The sequence below is a fragment of the Staurois parvus genome, unplaced genomic scaffold, assembly GCF_062004578.1.
Source record: "Staurois parvus isolate SC_StPar_1 unplaced genomic scaffold, SC_StPar_1.0 ptg000560l, whole genome shotgun sequence".
NCBI classification, from domain to species: Eukaryota; Metazoa; Chordata; class Amphibia; order Anura; family Ranidae; genus Staurois; species Staurois parvus.
The window spans coordinates 1336193-1352978 of NW_028318356.1; the positions used below are offsets into that span (position 1 = coordinate 1336193).

At 44.8% G+C, this 16786-nt stretch overlaps 1 protein-coding gene across 1 annotated transcript in view; it reads left to right on the forward strand.

Moving 5' to 3' along the window:
* The window catches only part of LOC149450910 (complement factor H-like), a gene marked incomplete at its 3' end in the record, with an annotated part of 293665 nt that overhangs the window by 133889 nt on the left and 142990 nt on the right, over window positions 1–16786 (forward strand). Inside the window, exon 6 of the mRNA XM_089691270.1 lies at window positions 11853–12047. Coding sequence (XP_089547396.1) covers window positions 11853–12047 — 195 coding nt within the window. The remainder of the gene's footprint in view (window positions 1–11852; window positions 12048–16786) is intronic.

Here is a 16786-nt window from a genome sequence, read left to right on the forward strand (position 1 = left end):
TTTATCTTTGCGGGACACCGGGGACGAGGAAACTCCACCCAAGATCTGCCCCCGACAGGATCTCAGGTGCAAGCGTTTCCCGGACAGACCAGACAGGACTGCCAAAAATGCCCACCGAGACCACAGTACAGGCAGCGACCCTCCCGACGCTGAGAGGCCCGCTCCCCCTCGGAAAGGCGAGCAAACCCCAGCTGCATGGGCTCACTGCCCGACAAGCCATCCCCAGGAGGCGTGGGAGGAGAGGGAGGATTGGGTGGGACAGAAAATGTAGGCGCCAATTGGTTAGGAGGCCTCTGCAGACGCTCCTTAAGTAAAGGCCTCTCCCTGAGCCTGGTGTCAATCAGGATTAGGAAGGAAATGAGTGCTTCAAGCTCCACAGGAAGTTCTTTGGCTGCAATCTCATCCTTCAACGCATCTGAGAGACCATGAGAGAAATCAGCCACGAGAGCCTCATTGTTCCAACCTACCTCTGCCGCCAGGGTACAAAATTCTATGGCGTACTCGGCAACGGTCCGTGAACCCTTATGCATGGACATGAGCAGCTTGGCAGCAGAGGCGGAGTGAGCAGGCACATCGAATACCTTACGGAAGGAGGCAACAAAACCGGCAAACTCGTGAATCACAGGGTTATCGTTCTCCCATAAGGGATTTGCCCAGGCCAAGGCCTTGTCCGAGAGCAGCGAGATTAGGAAGCCCACCTTTGACCTCTCCGTAGGAAAAGTGTGGGGTATCAATTCAAAATATATGCCTACTTGGTTAAGGAAACCCCGACACTGACTCGGCTCACCCCCAAAATGCTGCGGAAGGGGGCTGAACCAGTCATACCTCTGGGCACCGCAGGTGCAGCAGCAGATGCAGAGGTAGGCGCAACAACCGGAGCAGCAGCGGGAGCGACTACAGGAGTGCAACCGGCCTAATTGCACCAGGAGCAAGGTGCGCTGTTCATGCAAGCAGCGTCTGCAACGCCTGAGCGAACTGATCCAACAAGAGATCATGCTGATCAAGTCTGGCAACCAACAGGGAGCGAGGGCGTACCTGCACCGTCAGGATTCATGGCATTCGTGTAGTGTCAGGGAGCGAGGAGCCAGACACACAAGGAGGTGCAATTAAAGGTAGGTTTATTAATATAAAAATAAGACAAGAGTCTATGCAAGTCCAACAGCGGAAATCGTAGCAAAAGCCGGGGTCAAGAGCCAGGAAGAATGGTCGCCAGAGCCGGGATCAGGAGCCAGGAAGAATGGTCGCCAGAGCCAGGATCAGGAGCCAGGAAGAATCGTCGCCAGAGCCGGGATCAGGAGCCAGGAAGAATGGTCGTCAGAGTCGGGGTCAGAAGCCAGGAGGAGTCTTGGCCAAAGCCGAGTCGATATCCAGGAAAGCAATGAGTAGCTAAACAGGAGCTTGCTGCTGTGCAAGAGACAGGACACGAATGCAATGGACAGCTACAAACAGCAGACTTAAATGTGATAAGCCGGACCCCTGGGGGAGGAGCCACAGAGGGCTGAAAGCATAAAGGATCCCACAATGCTTTGCAGACACCTAAGATGGATGCCAGCACATGGAGCAGCACAAGCCCTGAGGAAAGGTAGGACCTTGACAATATACAAATATGACGACCACACAATATCTATTTATTCTAATCATACCATATATACATGCTGCACCCTGAAGAACCTCTGAAAGGTCGTATGTGTACTGCAAATTTTATAAATAACAGGCGTATATACATAAATAAATAGATATATGGAGAGGGGTAAATAGTATATACCTCTGAATATATCCTTGTGTGATCATATTAACCCCATCTGCACCTCAAAACTTTTGTGAGGATCAGTTCTGTAATATGAACAAATAAATACACACAAGAAAATTATCTAACAACCTACTATCCTTAACCCTTAAAAATCTGTCAAACTGTTAAGGTCTATATCTAAATTTAACCCTATAGGGTCCAGGGTCTGCAATTCATATATCTATTGGGTTTCCATTTGGGAAACGTTTTTTCATAAGCCTGTTCCCCTCCAATGTTTGAAAACCCTATCTATTCCCCAAAATTTTAGTAAAGTGGGGTCACAGTTGTGCTTCAATCTGAAATGATAGGACACATTGTGTTGCCTGTACCCATTTCTTAGGTTAGTGATAAGTTCCTAGTAGTCCTTCCAATATATTGCAGTTTATAAGGGCATGTCAACATATATGCTTTATACCTGAAATCACATGTAATGAATTTCTTGATGTCATAATTTTTACCTGTTACCCCTGATGTAAATTGTTCATTTTTTTTTATTCTTTTCTGCTATGATTCTACACACCTTAAATCTCTTGCATCTATAAAAGCCAGTAAAGTCCAGGAATGTGGGGGACCTCTTGGGTGGCTCCACCACATTTCTGGAGATGATATCCCTTAGAACAGGGGCCCCTATATAGATAAATTGTGGTTTCCTTGAGAGAATCTTTTTCAAGATTTGGTTCCTCGATAATATGGGCCAGTGTTTTTGGATACTTTTTTCCACTTCCTTATATTATAAATTGTATCTGGCAACAAAAGCTATATCAAAATTGTTTACTTTTCTTTGTTTGGGTGCCAAAAGGGCATCCCTATCCATATTTTAACCAGATTTCTAGTTCTTTCTAACTTGTTTTTTTTCCCAATTTGTTTGTTTGTGTTATATAATCCTCTCTATCACAATTGGGTCTAATTCTCATGAACTGGCCCTTGGGGATGGCCCTCACACACCCTAGAATTTGACTACTTCTGACCCAAATGTATCCATTATGGTCAGTTTCTTTGAAGTGGGATCTAGTACCCAGACCTGTCTATATTTTATAAACTTCCAGGTCTAGGAATTTAATTACCTGCTCATGAGGTATATTGGTTTTGTATTTATGAAAAATACAAGTACCAACGGCCTTGAAAATTATCGGCATGCAATCACACATGTTGTGTTTTGCCAGCATCGCAGTGTGATTTGAAATTGCAGGCAGAATTGTGGTGATTCTGCTCACAATCCCAAATCACTAGATGTGAACGGGGCCTTAATATTTACCATTATGGAGTCCCATCTTGATCCAGCGATGTGCATGAGAGCCACAGTTCTCCTAGGTTTATCTCTCCTCATTGGTTCAAACAGAAGAGGGAGCCATTAGCTCCTGCTGCTGTCAATCACAGCCAGTGAGCCAATGAGAGAGTGGGGTGTGGGGCCAAGCCACGCTCTGTGTGTGAATGAACAATGTGCATTCACAGGAGTGTGGCTCAGGCACGAACCTGCTCAAGTGCCCCTATAGCAAATGGCTTGCCACTGGGGGCACTCAGTAGGGGGAAGGAACCAGGACTGCCAGTGGGGACCCAAAAAAGGAGACGCTGGGGACTACTGTGTACAAAACAACACAGAGCAGGTAAGTATAGAACCAAATGAATCTACTGTGAACCCTGACGGTGGTTAAACACCAAATCAGACCCCAGTCTTACAGAACATTTATTACAATGTTACTATAATTTTACTGTACATCACTTCCTTATTATGTAATGCTTTTACGCAAGCACAGAAGGCAGGGATTAGGGCAGGTTTACAATCAGGGATGAGCCCAAAATTTCAGCAAACGTAATTTTGCCATGAAGTTGATGATTTTACGTTCACCTAAATTTGGAGGAAATTGTCCATTAGCTCAGCCTTTTAGGATTGCGAAACAAAATTGAAAAAAAAAATAGAAAATTTTAAGTTACCCACAATAAATTATCACTCTTCAACACTTTAGGGCCCTGTCCACATATTGTGTAGGGGGAACAAGCATTCTTGCTATGTGCTTTAAAAGCACAAGTCACGCAATTCACTTAAACGGGCTGCCCTATGCGCATTTTTTGCCTGCAAAGAAGCTGCCTCTCCTTTTCTGGCAGTACACTTCACACAATTTTTTTTGTGCAGAATGGCGCAATTCTGGTGCGACAACCATGGCAGAATTGCATCACTTTTGGAGTGAAATTGAGAGAAAATGGCACCCAAAGGTCATCATGCATTCTTTGGCAATTTCTCAATTTGGAATCGTGGACAGCATTGCCATGAAGTGTAAATTGGACCCTAGAGATAACTGTTGTAAGCACACAGTCATTGTTCCCCAAATACAAAAATGTATTAATTAAAGTACAAGATTAAATAATTAAAAGTAGGTACCGTATTTTTTGCTCCATAAGATGCACTTTTTCCCCCCAAAAAATGGGGGAAAATGTATGTTTGTCTCATGGAGTGAATATGGAGCGGCCAGCCCGGCATTCCCACTGCCGTTGTGTTAGAATACAGGGCTGGCCACTCGGCTCTACTGTGAAGAAGAACCCGCTCCTCCATCCTACCTGTTCCTTGGCCCAGCGATGTCCTGCTTCCATCAGTCATCTTCGCTTCCTCGTGCCGGCATCTTCAGTGTGGACACCCGGCTGTGACAGTTTGCGGCTTCACAGCCGGGTGCCGGGTGCCGACTGCGCATGTGAGAAGTGCTACGTTTCATGAATGGTCCCATAGTCTTGTGGGACCTGTCAGGTGTCCCACAAGACTACGGGGAGGCAGGGGGGGAGCACAACTCCGTGGACGTGGGAGCGTGTACCTGTCAAATTCAGATACCCGCCCCCCCTCCCCAAAGGTCTGCAGTCTCTGGTCATCTCCTGTACTATGTCTGCAGTCTCTTTTCATCTCTTGTGCTGTGTCCGCAGTCTCTGGTCATCTCCTGTACTGTGTCCGCAGTCTCTGGTCATCTCCTGTACTGTGTCCGCAGTCTCTGGTCATCTCCTGTACTGTGTCCGCAGTCTCTGGTCATCTCCTGTACTGTGTCCGCAGTCTCTGGTCATCTCCTGTACTGTGTCCGCAGTCTCTGGTCATCTCCTGTACTGTGTCCGCAGTCTCTGGTCATCTCCTGTACTGTGTCCGCAGTCTCTGGTCATCCCCTGTACTGTGTCCGCAGTCTCTGGTCTTCTCCTGTATTATGTCTGCAGTCTCTGGTCATCTCCTGTACTATGTGTGAAGTCTCTGGTCATCTCCTGTACTATGTGTGCAGTCTCTGGTCATCTCCTGTACTATGTGTGCAGTCTCTGGTCATCTCCTGTAGTATGTCTTCAGTCTCTGTGTCACGTACCCAATGGGAGACTGAAATGAGGATGGTCGGCCTCACTTGTGTCACTAGCCCTGACCCCCACTGGAGTTGGAACAGAGGGAGTCTAGGACCCAGGGGAACAAGAGCGCCAGTAGTTGTTTGCAGCTCTTGCAGATGATGACCTTGGAAGACCGATGATCTTCTGATCCAGGCACAGTAGTAACAAGCAGAGCAGGTCTTGTAGATTGCCAGGCGTGCACCAGAGCAAGGCAGGTAGTGAGGGTAAGAGACAGGAGCAGTGTCATAGGAATAGCCAGGGTCATCAACAGTCGGGCAGCACAGTACAGAATCAGAAGGAAAGCCAAGGTCAGGAGCAGAGCCGAAGTCAGGAACCAGTATCAATCAGGAGAGCAATCAGAGTCAGGTGAGGAACAAGCTGGGTCATCAACAAAGGAATCACACAGGAACAAGCAGGACACGGGGGAGCTGAAGATCAGTCAGCACTCAGCACATGCAGAGGCACTTCTTAAATAGTCCGTCTGGTGCCAATCTTCACAGTGCGTGTGCACGTGCGTGTGCGTGATCGTGCATCTCTGTGCACTTGCGCACATCTATTCACCAGCCGTCTCACGGGAATTCCCTTACATTGCCACCCCCCCCCCTTAGGGGCAGTCTCTGGATGCCTACTAAAGCTTGGTTTTCGGGATGAAGATGAAGGTAAGGCTGCACTAACTGTGGAGCATGGACATTAGTGGATGGTTCCCAGGAATTATCCTCTGGACCGTAGCATTTCCATTTGATGAGGAACTGGGTCTGACCACCCCTCTTTCTACAGTCCAGGATGGCTTCTACTTCATATTCCTCATTACCTTCAACAAGCAGTGGAGCAGGAGATTCTGGACCTTGATCCAGAAATAGACTTGGAACTGTTGGTTTTAATAAAGAGACATTGAATATCTTCATATTTTTTGGTAACACTAATTCAAAAGCTACAGGATTAATCTTTCTTTTGATTGTAAATGGTCCCAGGTACCTTGGGCCAAGCTTCTTTGAAGGGCAGCTCAATTTCAAGTTTGTTCTGGATAGCCAGACCTTATCTCCTGGTTTCATATTCAGATTCCCCCTTCTTTTTCTGTCAAAAAATCTCTTGTTATTTGCCTGAACCTCCAAAATAGTTTCTCGTAACATATGACCATCCCTATTGAGAAAATCCAGCCTTTTTTGTACCGCCGGGACATAGGATTTCCCCAGCATTTCAGGGAGGAAGGATGGTATCCATAGTTGACATAAAAAGGGGGCTGTTTGGAAGCAGAGTGGATGGAATTGTTATATGCAAATTCTGCTAATGGAAGGAGAGACATCCAGTCATCCTGTGTATAAGAAGAGAAACATCGTAGATACTGTTCAAGGGTCTGGTTTGTCCTCTCAGTTTTCCCATTCGTTTGTGGATGATATGCAGAAGAAAAGCGAAGTTCGATCTCTAGTGCCTCACACAGAGCCTTCCAGAACTTTGAGGTGAACTGCACTCTCAGATCGGATACGATATTGCTGGGAATACCATGTAACCTCACAATCTCTTTAATGAAAGCAGAAGCAGTCTCAGCAGCAGAAGGAGTCCCTCTCTGGGGGATGAAATGGGCCATCTTTGACAGACGATGAACCACAACAAAGATGGTGGTGAACCCTTCAGATGGGGGAAGCTCTACAATAAAGTCCAGAGGAATCATACTCCATGGTTTTTCAGGTACTGGAAGGGATTCCAATAGGCCCCAAGTCTTGGCTCTATCAGACTTGTTTTGGAGGCATACCGAGCAAGATCTAATGTAATTTTTACAATCTTTTATTAAGTTTGGCCACCAAAAGGAACAGGAGACCAAATTTGAGGTCTTGTGGATCCCGATGTGACCCGCTAAAGGATGGTCATGGCATCTTTTAAGAATGATAGTCCTGAGTTGTTCCGGTATATAAATCTGTTCTTTATGCAGATACAGGCCATCCCTTAGCCAAAGATGCATTTCCAAGGGGGGTGGATGCTTATCAACCGCTTCCTTTATTTGTGATACAAGGTCTGCTTGCAGGAGTAAAAATTGTTTAGCTGGCAGGATCGTGTCAGGCTCAGATGGTACTATTGGGTCATGATACATGCATGAGAGCGCATCGGTTTGCCGTTCTTTGATCCTGGATGGTATGTCAAGTGAAACACAAAGCGGGAGAAGAAAAGTGCCCATCTTGCCTGCCATGGCCTTAGGCGTTTTGCAGTTCTCAAGTATTCCAGATTTTTATGATCCGTAAAAATGAGGATAGGGTGTGAAGCTCCCTCCAACAAGTAGCGCCATCCCTCGAGGGCCGCCTTGATGGCTAACAGCTCCCTGTCTCCTACATCATAGTTCCTTTCAGGGGAGCTTAGCTTTCTAGAGAAGAAGGCAACAGGGTGAAGGAGGGACTTGTGTCCCTGTCGTTGAGACAATATAGCTCCAACAGGATTTTCAGAAGCATCTACTTCGAGAACATAAGCTAAAGCAGGATCTGGGTGCTTCAGGATAGGAGCAGAGCTGAATAAGGGCTTTGGTTGTTCAAAAGCTGCTTGAGCCTCGGGAGTCCATTTGAAAGCAACATGTTGTCTGGTTAACTGTGTTACTGGTGCAATGATACCAGACAAGTTCTTAATGAATTTCCTATAGAAATTAGCAAATCCCACAAAGCGTTGTACTGCTTTCCTGTCTCCTGGGACAGGCCACTCTAATACAGTGGTCACTTTTTGAGGATCCATAGCAATGCCATCGGGAGTAATCACAAGTCCAAGGAACTGAATGGTCTGTTTCTCAAATTCGCACTTTTCAGCTTTGGCATAGAGGTGATGTTGGCGTAACCTACCCAGTATCTTCTTCACATGGTCCCAGGGTGGTTTTATTGAGCTTGAGAAGACTAGGATGTCATTCAAATAAACAATGATAAATAAATCAAGATAGTCCCTGAATATATCATTAACGAAATGTTGGAATGTTGCTGGGGCATTACAAAGGCTAAATGGCATAACCAGGTATTCGAAGTGCCCAAAGCGTGTTCGAAAGGCCGTCTTCCATTCATCCCCTTCCCGAATTCTGACTAAATTGTATGCACCTCTCAGATCTAGTTTTGAAAATACACATGCCCCTCGTAGCCTTTGGAACAATTCAGGAATCAGAGGAAGAGGATAATAGTTCTTGACTGTTATCTTATTTAGATCACGATAGTCCACACATGGTCTAAGAGTATGATCTTTCTTTTCGACAAAGAAGATGCCAGCTCCCACTGGTGATGTAGAGGACCATATAAACCCTTTTTCCAGTCTTTCATCTATGTAATTCCGGAGGACCTCTAGTTCCAATTCAGAAAGAGGGTAGATTTGCCCAAAAGGGATCTCAGCACCTGGTAGGAGTTCAATAGGACAATCGTAGGGCCGGTGCGGGGGAAGAGCATTGGCACTCTTTTTGTTGAATACATCCAAGAAATCATGGTAGACAGCAGGGACAAGTTTCATCATCTCCGAATAAGGATGGATGCTAAGAAGAGGAGTCACTGCGCATGGTTCCTTCGGAATGCAATGGTTCTGACAGTATTCGGAAGAAAAGAGGATTTCCCCGGAGAGCCAGTTAATGGATGGGTTGTGCGTCCTTAGCCAGGGCATGCCAAGGATGACCGGAAACATTGGTGAGATTATGACATCCAGACGTAGAAATTCCTGATGTCCTGAGGATGAGTGGCAGAAGATTGGCATAGTCTCTTGCATCACTGGGCCAGAACTGATACCAGAGCCATCAGCCAGATGGACCGAAAATCTTTGTTTCTTGGTACAGAGAGATACATTGTATTGATGAGCACAGGTAGAATCCATGAAACAGCTACAGGCACCAGAGTCTATAATCGCTAAAACAGAAATAGTTCTTCCAGCAAGTTGCAAGTGAAGAAGGAAGGGGAGGTGCGTTTGACTCGTTCCTTGTGGGTGCATCATATGGAACCAGCTAGGAGAGGGCTTAGGAAGTCTCACTGGACATGTCAGTACATAGTGACCTTCATCACCACAGTAGAGGCAGAGGTTTGAGTCTTGTCGTCGAAGACGTTCAGCAGAGGATAATGGTGGTCTCCAAAAGCTCCTATGAGGAGAATTACGAAGCTCCCTTTTGCTGGAGAGTATGTCTGATGCGACAGCAGTGGGTGAGGGGACAGGAGTCTCTATTTCAGAGCAGATCAAGACACCCTTGCTAGCTCTTTTGCCCTGCCTTTCCTGGAGCCGTCGGTCAATTTGAATGGCTAGGTTTATCAGATCCTCTAGCCTGGTTGGTACCCCAACTCGGGCCATCTCATCTTTCAAGATGTTAGAGAGACCAAGGTGAAACTGATGGTGGAGAGCAGACTCATTCCATTGAGTGTCGGAACTCCATATACGCAACTCAGTGACATATTCCTCTATAGGCCTTTGGCCTTGCTGTAGCTTGCTAAGCATAGATTCTGCAGTCTGACGACGGAAGGGATCAGCGCAACATTGTGACATCGCAGAGAAAAAAGAGTCCGTAGAAGTCAGAGCTGGATCATGTTGCTCACGTAGGTGATGTGCCCAAGATTGGGGTTCATTCTGATGGAGTGAAATAATGAATCCCACTCTGGTGTCTTGTGATGTAAAGGTTCTTGGTATCAGAGAAAAGTATAGCTCACAGGAGTTACAAAAGGTTCGAAACTTCCTGCGGTCTCGGGTATTATAACCCAGGGTTACGATGGAGGAGAAGTTCCATGAATCATGCTGAGCTCTGTCTGGGTAGTTATGTCTGAGACTGCAGAGTGACCCATGGCTGTTGAGACATCTGACTTGGTTGGTAATTGGTTTTCCATGTGCTCAAGGTTTTTTTGAAAACTCTGCACCATGTACGACAAGGCAGAGATTGATTGACAGATGTCCCCCATTGCAGAGACCTCCCTTTCAGACTCCATCACTGGCTGACTGATACTGTCACGTACCTGATGGGAGACTGAAATGATGAGGTTGGCCTCACTTGTGTCACTAGCCCTGACTCCCACTGGAGTTGGAACAGAGTCTAGGACCCAGGGGAACAAGAGCGCCAGTAGTTGTTTGCAGCTCTTGCAGATGATGACCTTGGAAGACCAATGATCTTCTAATCCAGGCACAGTAGTAACAAGCAGAGCAGGTCTTGTAGACTGCCAGGCTTGCACCAGAGCAAGGCAGGTAGTGAGGGTAAGAGACAGGAGCAGTGTCATAGGAATAGCCAGGGTCATCAACAGTCGGGCAGCACAGTACAGAATCAAAAGGAAAGCCAAGGTCAGGAGTAGAGCCGAAGTCAGGAACCAGTATCAATCAGGAGAGCAATCAGAGTCAGGTGAGGAACAAGCCGGGTCAGCAACAAAGGAATCACACAGGAACAAGCAGGACACGGGGGAGCTGAAGACCAGTCAACACTCAGCACATGCAGAGGCGCTTCTTAAATAGTCCATCTGGCGCCAATCTTCACAGTGCGTGATCGTGCATCTCTGTGCACATGCGTACGTCTATTCACTAGCCGTCTCACGGGAATTCACTGGTCATCTCCTATACTATGTCCGCAATCTCCAGTCAACTCCTGTACTTTGTCCGTAGTCTCTGGGCATTTCCTGTAGTAACTGTGCAATCTCTGGTCATCTCCTGTTAGTACAGGAGATGACCAGAGATTGCACAGTTACTACAGGAAATGACCAGGGACTACTATGCCTGTAGTCTCTGGTCATCTCCTGTAGTATGTCCGCAGTCTCTGGACATCTCCTGTACTATGTCTGTAGTCTCTGGTCATATCCTGTAGTATGTCCGCAGTCTCTGGTCATCTCCTGTACTATGTCTGCAGTCTCTGGTCATTTCCTGTACTATGTCTGCAGTCCATTGGTTCAGAATTTTTTTTTGTTTTCCTCCTTTAAAATCTAGGTGCGTCTTATGGTCAGGTGCGTCTTATGGAGCGAAAAATACAGTATTTATCTTTTTTGTCTTGTTGCTTTGTTTTATATAGGAAAAAATACTGCAAATGGGAGTTTTAAAAATTACACAGTCCCATAAGCATGTGTAAGACATACCTTTGAAACTAGCAATTCTTGAGCATCTACACTGATGTAAAGAATGACTTCTAGACCACAGTACAGTTTGCTGTAGTGGGGAACAGTTTTGGCTATTAATGCAAACCTATAGACAGCAAAGGTTAAAGTAATGTATATGTGAACCCTCACCTTGTAAAACAACCCATTCAGGTTAAAATAGAAATGAAAAGCAAAATATTTATGTACTGTATACATACAAATAAAATTATAAATAACTTTTTCCTCCTTTTTATAAGTGATTACATACCCTCTGGTATCAGCTGCATAAGGAGTTAAGAGAACTGGGGGAGGAATGACTTCCCAGTGAATGGCTGTGCAGGAGTGCCATGTCAGCATAAGCCTGATCATTGGAGAAGAGCAGACTGAGTTCTAAGCTTAATTAGAAAAATGACCACACTGTGCTCTCATCCCTACTGTGGTCAGTATTTAATAGGAAAACATAGGGACTGGTAGGAACACCAGGGATTTCACACAAAGTAAACAATACAAAGAGAACAAAAACTTTTTCATACAAGTACATGATACAGCAGGCACATATCAGGAATATGAAATGTTGGATTTACATATTCTTTAAATACAGCTTGTATAATTGTTTACATAATAGTATAATTATTTTGGACTGTGTATTGTTCTTTAAAAACTAAATGTGAGCTTTTTCTTTTACACAGGCAAAAAATGTTCTCGACCTATTCCAAAAAATGCACATATCGACGATTTGTCATGGTACACTTTCCCAATGACTCCGGGTTATAATAGCTGGTTTTATTATTACTGTGCTTCTGGGTTTCTAGCTACAATCAAAGATTACTATGGAAAAACATATTGTACAAAAACTGGATGGGATCCTGAGCCCAAGTGTTATAGTAAGTAAACTCTAATACTAAAACCTAATGAAGATGTTGTATGTTTCTCAATAGTACAAAAAATGGCCACTGCCCCAGTTTATAACTGGCTTTTCTCATTAGTACAGTTAAACATTGTATTAATAACAGCCTTCACTTTTTGAAAATTAAATTAATACATTTATACAACGTAGTTTGGTACGACTATTTTGCCTGTATTTTTTTAGAGACGTTTTATTTACTTACATACTTATTTATTAGTCTATACTCCCTTACTCTGTTTTGAGTGGTGCTGTAGTTAGGTGCTCCATTAAGGTTGTGTTAGAGCTGATTCACACATGTGCGCTGCAGATTGAAGCTCAGGTTTCACATTTAATTGATACAGTAGTTGTTCAGTGGTTCATGTCAGGTTTACATCAGGTTCAGGACAGATTAGTTCAGGATTTTATCCTGTTCACAGATATGCGGTTTAGCAACGGTTCCTGTAGAAGTCAATAGCCTGTAATCTGTACCTGAACCTGAAGGCACTGCTCAGAAATCATACATGACTCTTTCTCAAACCCCACTAAATCCGCACCGCCAGTACACCAGACATATGTGAACAGGCACCATAGGAAGCATTTTTTCCACATGTCATGCAGATTGGATGCATTCCAAACTGCATCCAATCCACATATATGTTAACCAGCACTTACAGTAATGTTATGGGCCCTTCTGAAATCATTTTGAGGATCATTCCTGTGTATGCCAATATTATTATGGGTTTGTAACTCTGTCTTAAGAAACCATACTCATGCATGACCAACAGAATGATGGCAGTGAGTTGTCAAAGAGACCCTGAACCATGAAAGGTGTGTTTAGAAAGGCAAGCAAAGGACTATTAACTAGTACTGCCTGTGGAGGCCTTGTTCTATACTGCAAGTGTACAATCCAAACGCACACATTCCTGCATTAAAAAAGGCTTTGTCTATAAGTGGTTTCTGCAGCAACCGTCAGCTGGAACAGAACAGAATCAGCAAGGGAGAATGTCTTCAGCACACCGAGGATCACCAATATGGATCCAAAAGTTTTAAGGAACGATCACAGTTATAGCAAGGCAATGTTACAGAGTCTTGCAAGACCCATTCATCAGGCATGTGAGAAATTGTGACAGAAACTGGAGAACTATTTACGAAAACCATCCACCAATCAGAGTAATGTAAAATGAGCCTGGCCCCTCCCCATGATGTCATGTTCCTTCCAAAAATGCAATCAAATCAATGTAAACAGAAATATTATAAACTGCGTAAATAAACCATAAAACAATAATCAGATGTGCATAAATCAGTATATATGTCCCTGACAGAAATTAAAAGCTGTTGCCTAGAGATGTGGGGGTGTGACTCCGATTGTCAAGTGAGCTGCAATGAGGACAAACCTAAAGTGGTTCTATTGGTGCAGTAACCGACAGTGTCATGGCGACGCATGTTACCTGCACATGCACCATGCGAGTTTACTATTCACACATGCTCATTTCTGCACCGGCCACTGTTATCATGGAAACCCATGACGTCAGCACCGGGCAGGATGAGGCAGGTCACCGTTGTCATGGAAACACATGATGTCGGCACCACACAAGCCAATGGGTGGGCAGGTTGCAGAGATGAGCTGTGAAAAAAAAAGAACAGAAAGGAAGCAGACTGAGGGACAGTTCTCACCACATGCATTTCAGTTGCTTCTCCTTTGCATCCAAAACCCAGAGAAAGTAGGCTACATGGTTGTCAATGTCATAGTTCACATCAGTGCTTTCAGTTCCAATGCGTTCCAGCCGCAGAAAAAAAGCAGAACACGCTGCATCTCCTCCGCACAGAACTGCACTGAAAAGCGACAAAACGCACTGGAGCGCAAACGCACCAAAATGCACCAAGAAAGCACCAAAACACACATGTCCCCATCTAAACTGAAGAAAAAAAAAGGGCAAAATGAACTGGAATGCATAAAAATACATCGGAACACGTCAAAAACTCATCAAAAACTCACCGGAATACACCAAAAATGCATAAAAACCGTGCACATGCAAAAATGCATCCCGAATGTATCTAGACTGCGTCTCCATAGTATGAACTGGCCCTAAGACCGATGATAATCGGCCCATGAATGGAGCTGGGGAGAAGTGGAAGAAAAGAGTCTGGCATTTTTTTGCTGGCTGATAGCTAAAAAGAGTGGGAAATTTGAAAAAGTTTTATTTTGACTGCTGGTGATTGTTGGTGCTTATAGTTGTTTTATTTTCTTCTTTGGGTCTTGATAAAAGCTTTTACTTTTTAAATCACTTTTTCTGTCACTTTTTAAATAACATTTTTTTTCTTCCTTTCCTTGTCTTCCTTTAGTCTGCTAATTAAGAGGAGGGGTTAATCGGTCACAGGTGATACAGGTCCTATATAACTTGCTGTAGAGCTCACTCTGAGCTTTTGACAACTGTAGTTAAAAAACTGCAGTGGAAAACAGGAGATTATAACAGGAGTCTACGAACCTGTAAGTGACAACTGATATTTCCTGTTAATATTGTAACTGGGATAATGTGTGCTCGTAGGGTTAAAGGTTTTGTGCAGGGCACAGTGTGCCGCATGTATTCAACAATGGAGCAAAAGCTCCAGGATGGATACTGCTGCGACAGATGTGAGCGGGTTGCTCTTCTGGAAACTCACGTTAAAGATCTGGAGGAGCAAGTTGCAACACTGGCCAGAACTGGCAATCTTGAAAGGGGTCTTCTGCTCTCTGAGCAGGTAGTTAATGGGATTGATGTGGAGGGCGGGTGGGCTAATCAGGATTATCAGGTAGGAAGATGGGTTACTGTAATGAGAGGGAGTGGTAAGGGCTCACCGAAAAGGAAGGCTGGCCCTGGGTTTGTGCACCCAAACAGATTTGCCAAGTTGGGTGAAGATGTGGGGGTGGCAAGCTCAGGGGTGGCAGCCCTGGATGCCACTGCTATCCCACCATCTGGGAGGGGTGGTGAGGGTAGTGCAGGAAGGCCTAGACAGCTGGTGGTAGTAGGGAATTCTGTAATCAGAAGGACTGGTAGAATAATTGTGTCGCCAGGATCGCCTCAACCGAATGGTTTGCTGGCTCCCTGATGCCAGGGTTTGGCATGTGGTGGACCGGGTTTAAAAATTACTGGGAGGGGCTGGGCATGACCCAGCTGTCTTGGTTCATGTTGGAACCAATGACAGCATACATGGAAGATGGAGGTTCCTTAAGAATCAACTTAAAGAACTAGGCTGCAAGTTGAAGGGAAGGACCCTCTGAAATATTACCTGTGCCATGCGCAACTCAGGAAAGCCGGGGAGATTAGAGAGCTCAATGCATGACTGAAGATCTGGTGTAAGAGGGAAGGATTTGGGTTTCTAGAGCACTGGGCTGACTTTTCATTGGGGTGCAACCTATATGCTGGAGATGGTTTGCACCTAAATGGAAGGGGTTCTTCTGTGCTAGGGGAGAGGTTTATGGGAAGGCTGGCGGAGTATTTAAACTAGGATCGAGGGGGGGGGGGGAGTATTAGATTATAAAGGAGTAGACAGATCAGACAGCGGTCAGTACTTATTGGTGTGTGGAATGGGGAAAGATGGAAAGATTATGGTGGATAAGAAGGTTCCCATGCTACAAAAAATCAGTGGAATTGGTACCATTTGTATGAAGATTAAAAAATATGCAAAACACGTGTGAACAAGGTGCCAATGCATTAAAGTGTTTGTTCACCAATGCCAGAAATCTGCCAAGCAAAAAAGGTGAGTTGGAAGCTTTGGTGCATAAAGAGAACTATGATTTAATTGGTATTGCTGAATCTTGGCTTCATTCTTCACATGACTGGGCCATTAATATTCCTGGCTATGTTCTCTTTCGGAGAGACAGGGTAAATAGGAAAGATGGTGGTGTCTGTCTCTATGTGAGAAGTGATCTCAGAGCGAGTGTGAAAGAGGACCTAGTTGATGGAGAGTGTGATCAGGCTGAAGTATTATGGGTGAAACTGCCCATGGGGGTGTGCACTACAAAGGTAATCATTGGAGTTTGTTATAGACCTCCCAGTGTTAATGAGGAGGTGGAGACTCAGCTCCTTGCACAGATCGAAAGGGCTGCAAGGGCTGGGACAGTGATAAAAATAGAGGATTTTACCCGGAAATTGACTGAAGTAATGGTACAGCAGGAACAGTTAAAGGGCAAAAATGTTTAAACCTACTACAGGACAATTTTATTGTACAATTCATAGAAGCCCCTACTAGGAATGATGCTCTACTGGACCTGGTAATCTCAAACCATCCAGAGCTTATTATGAATGTCCATATAAAAGAACATCTGGGTAGCAGTGACCATAACTTGATTTCATTTATTGTTCGCTGTAAACAGTGAGCACATACAGGAAAAATAAAAATGCTCAATTTTAAGAGAGCTAACTTTCCAAGGCTGAGTGCTGCTCTCCAAGACTAAGACTTGGAGGGAATATGTCCTTTTCATGTCCTTTTCCATTTTTATAAAGTTCCATTACCTTGTTACACAGGACTTTTGACAGTTCTTTTCTGATCCCCATGGCTCAGTATCTAGTCTAGTCAGTGCTTCCACGTAAGAGCTAACAAACTCATTGGCTATTTATACACTGACAATGATTGCAATTTAAAAAGCCACAGATGTGAGACATTAACCTCTAATTGGCATTTTAACCCGTGTGTGTCACCTTGTGTGTCTTTACTAAGGCCAAACATTCCAGGGTATGTAAACTTTTGATCCGGGCC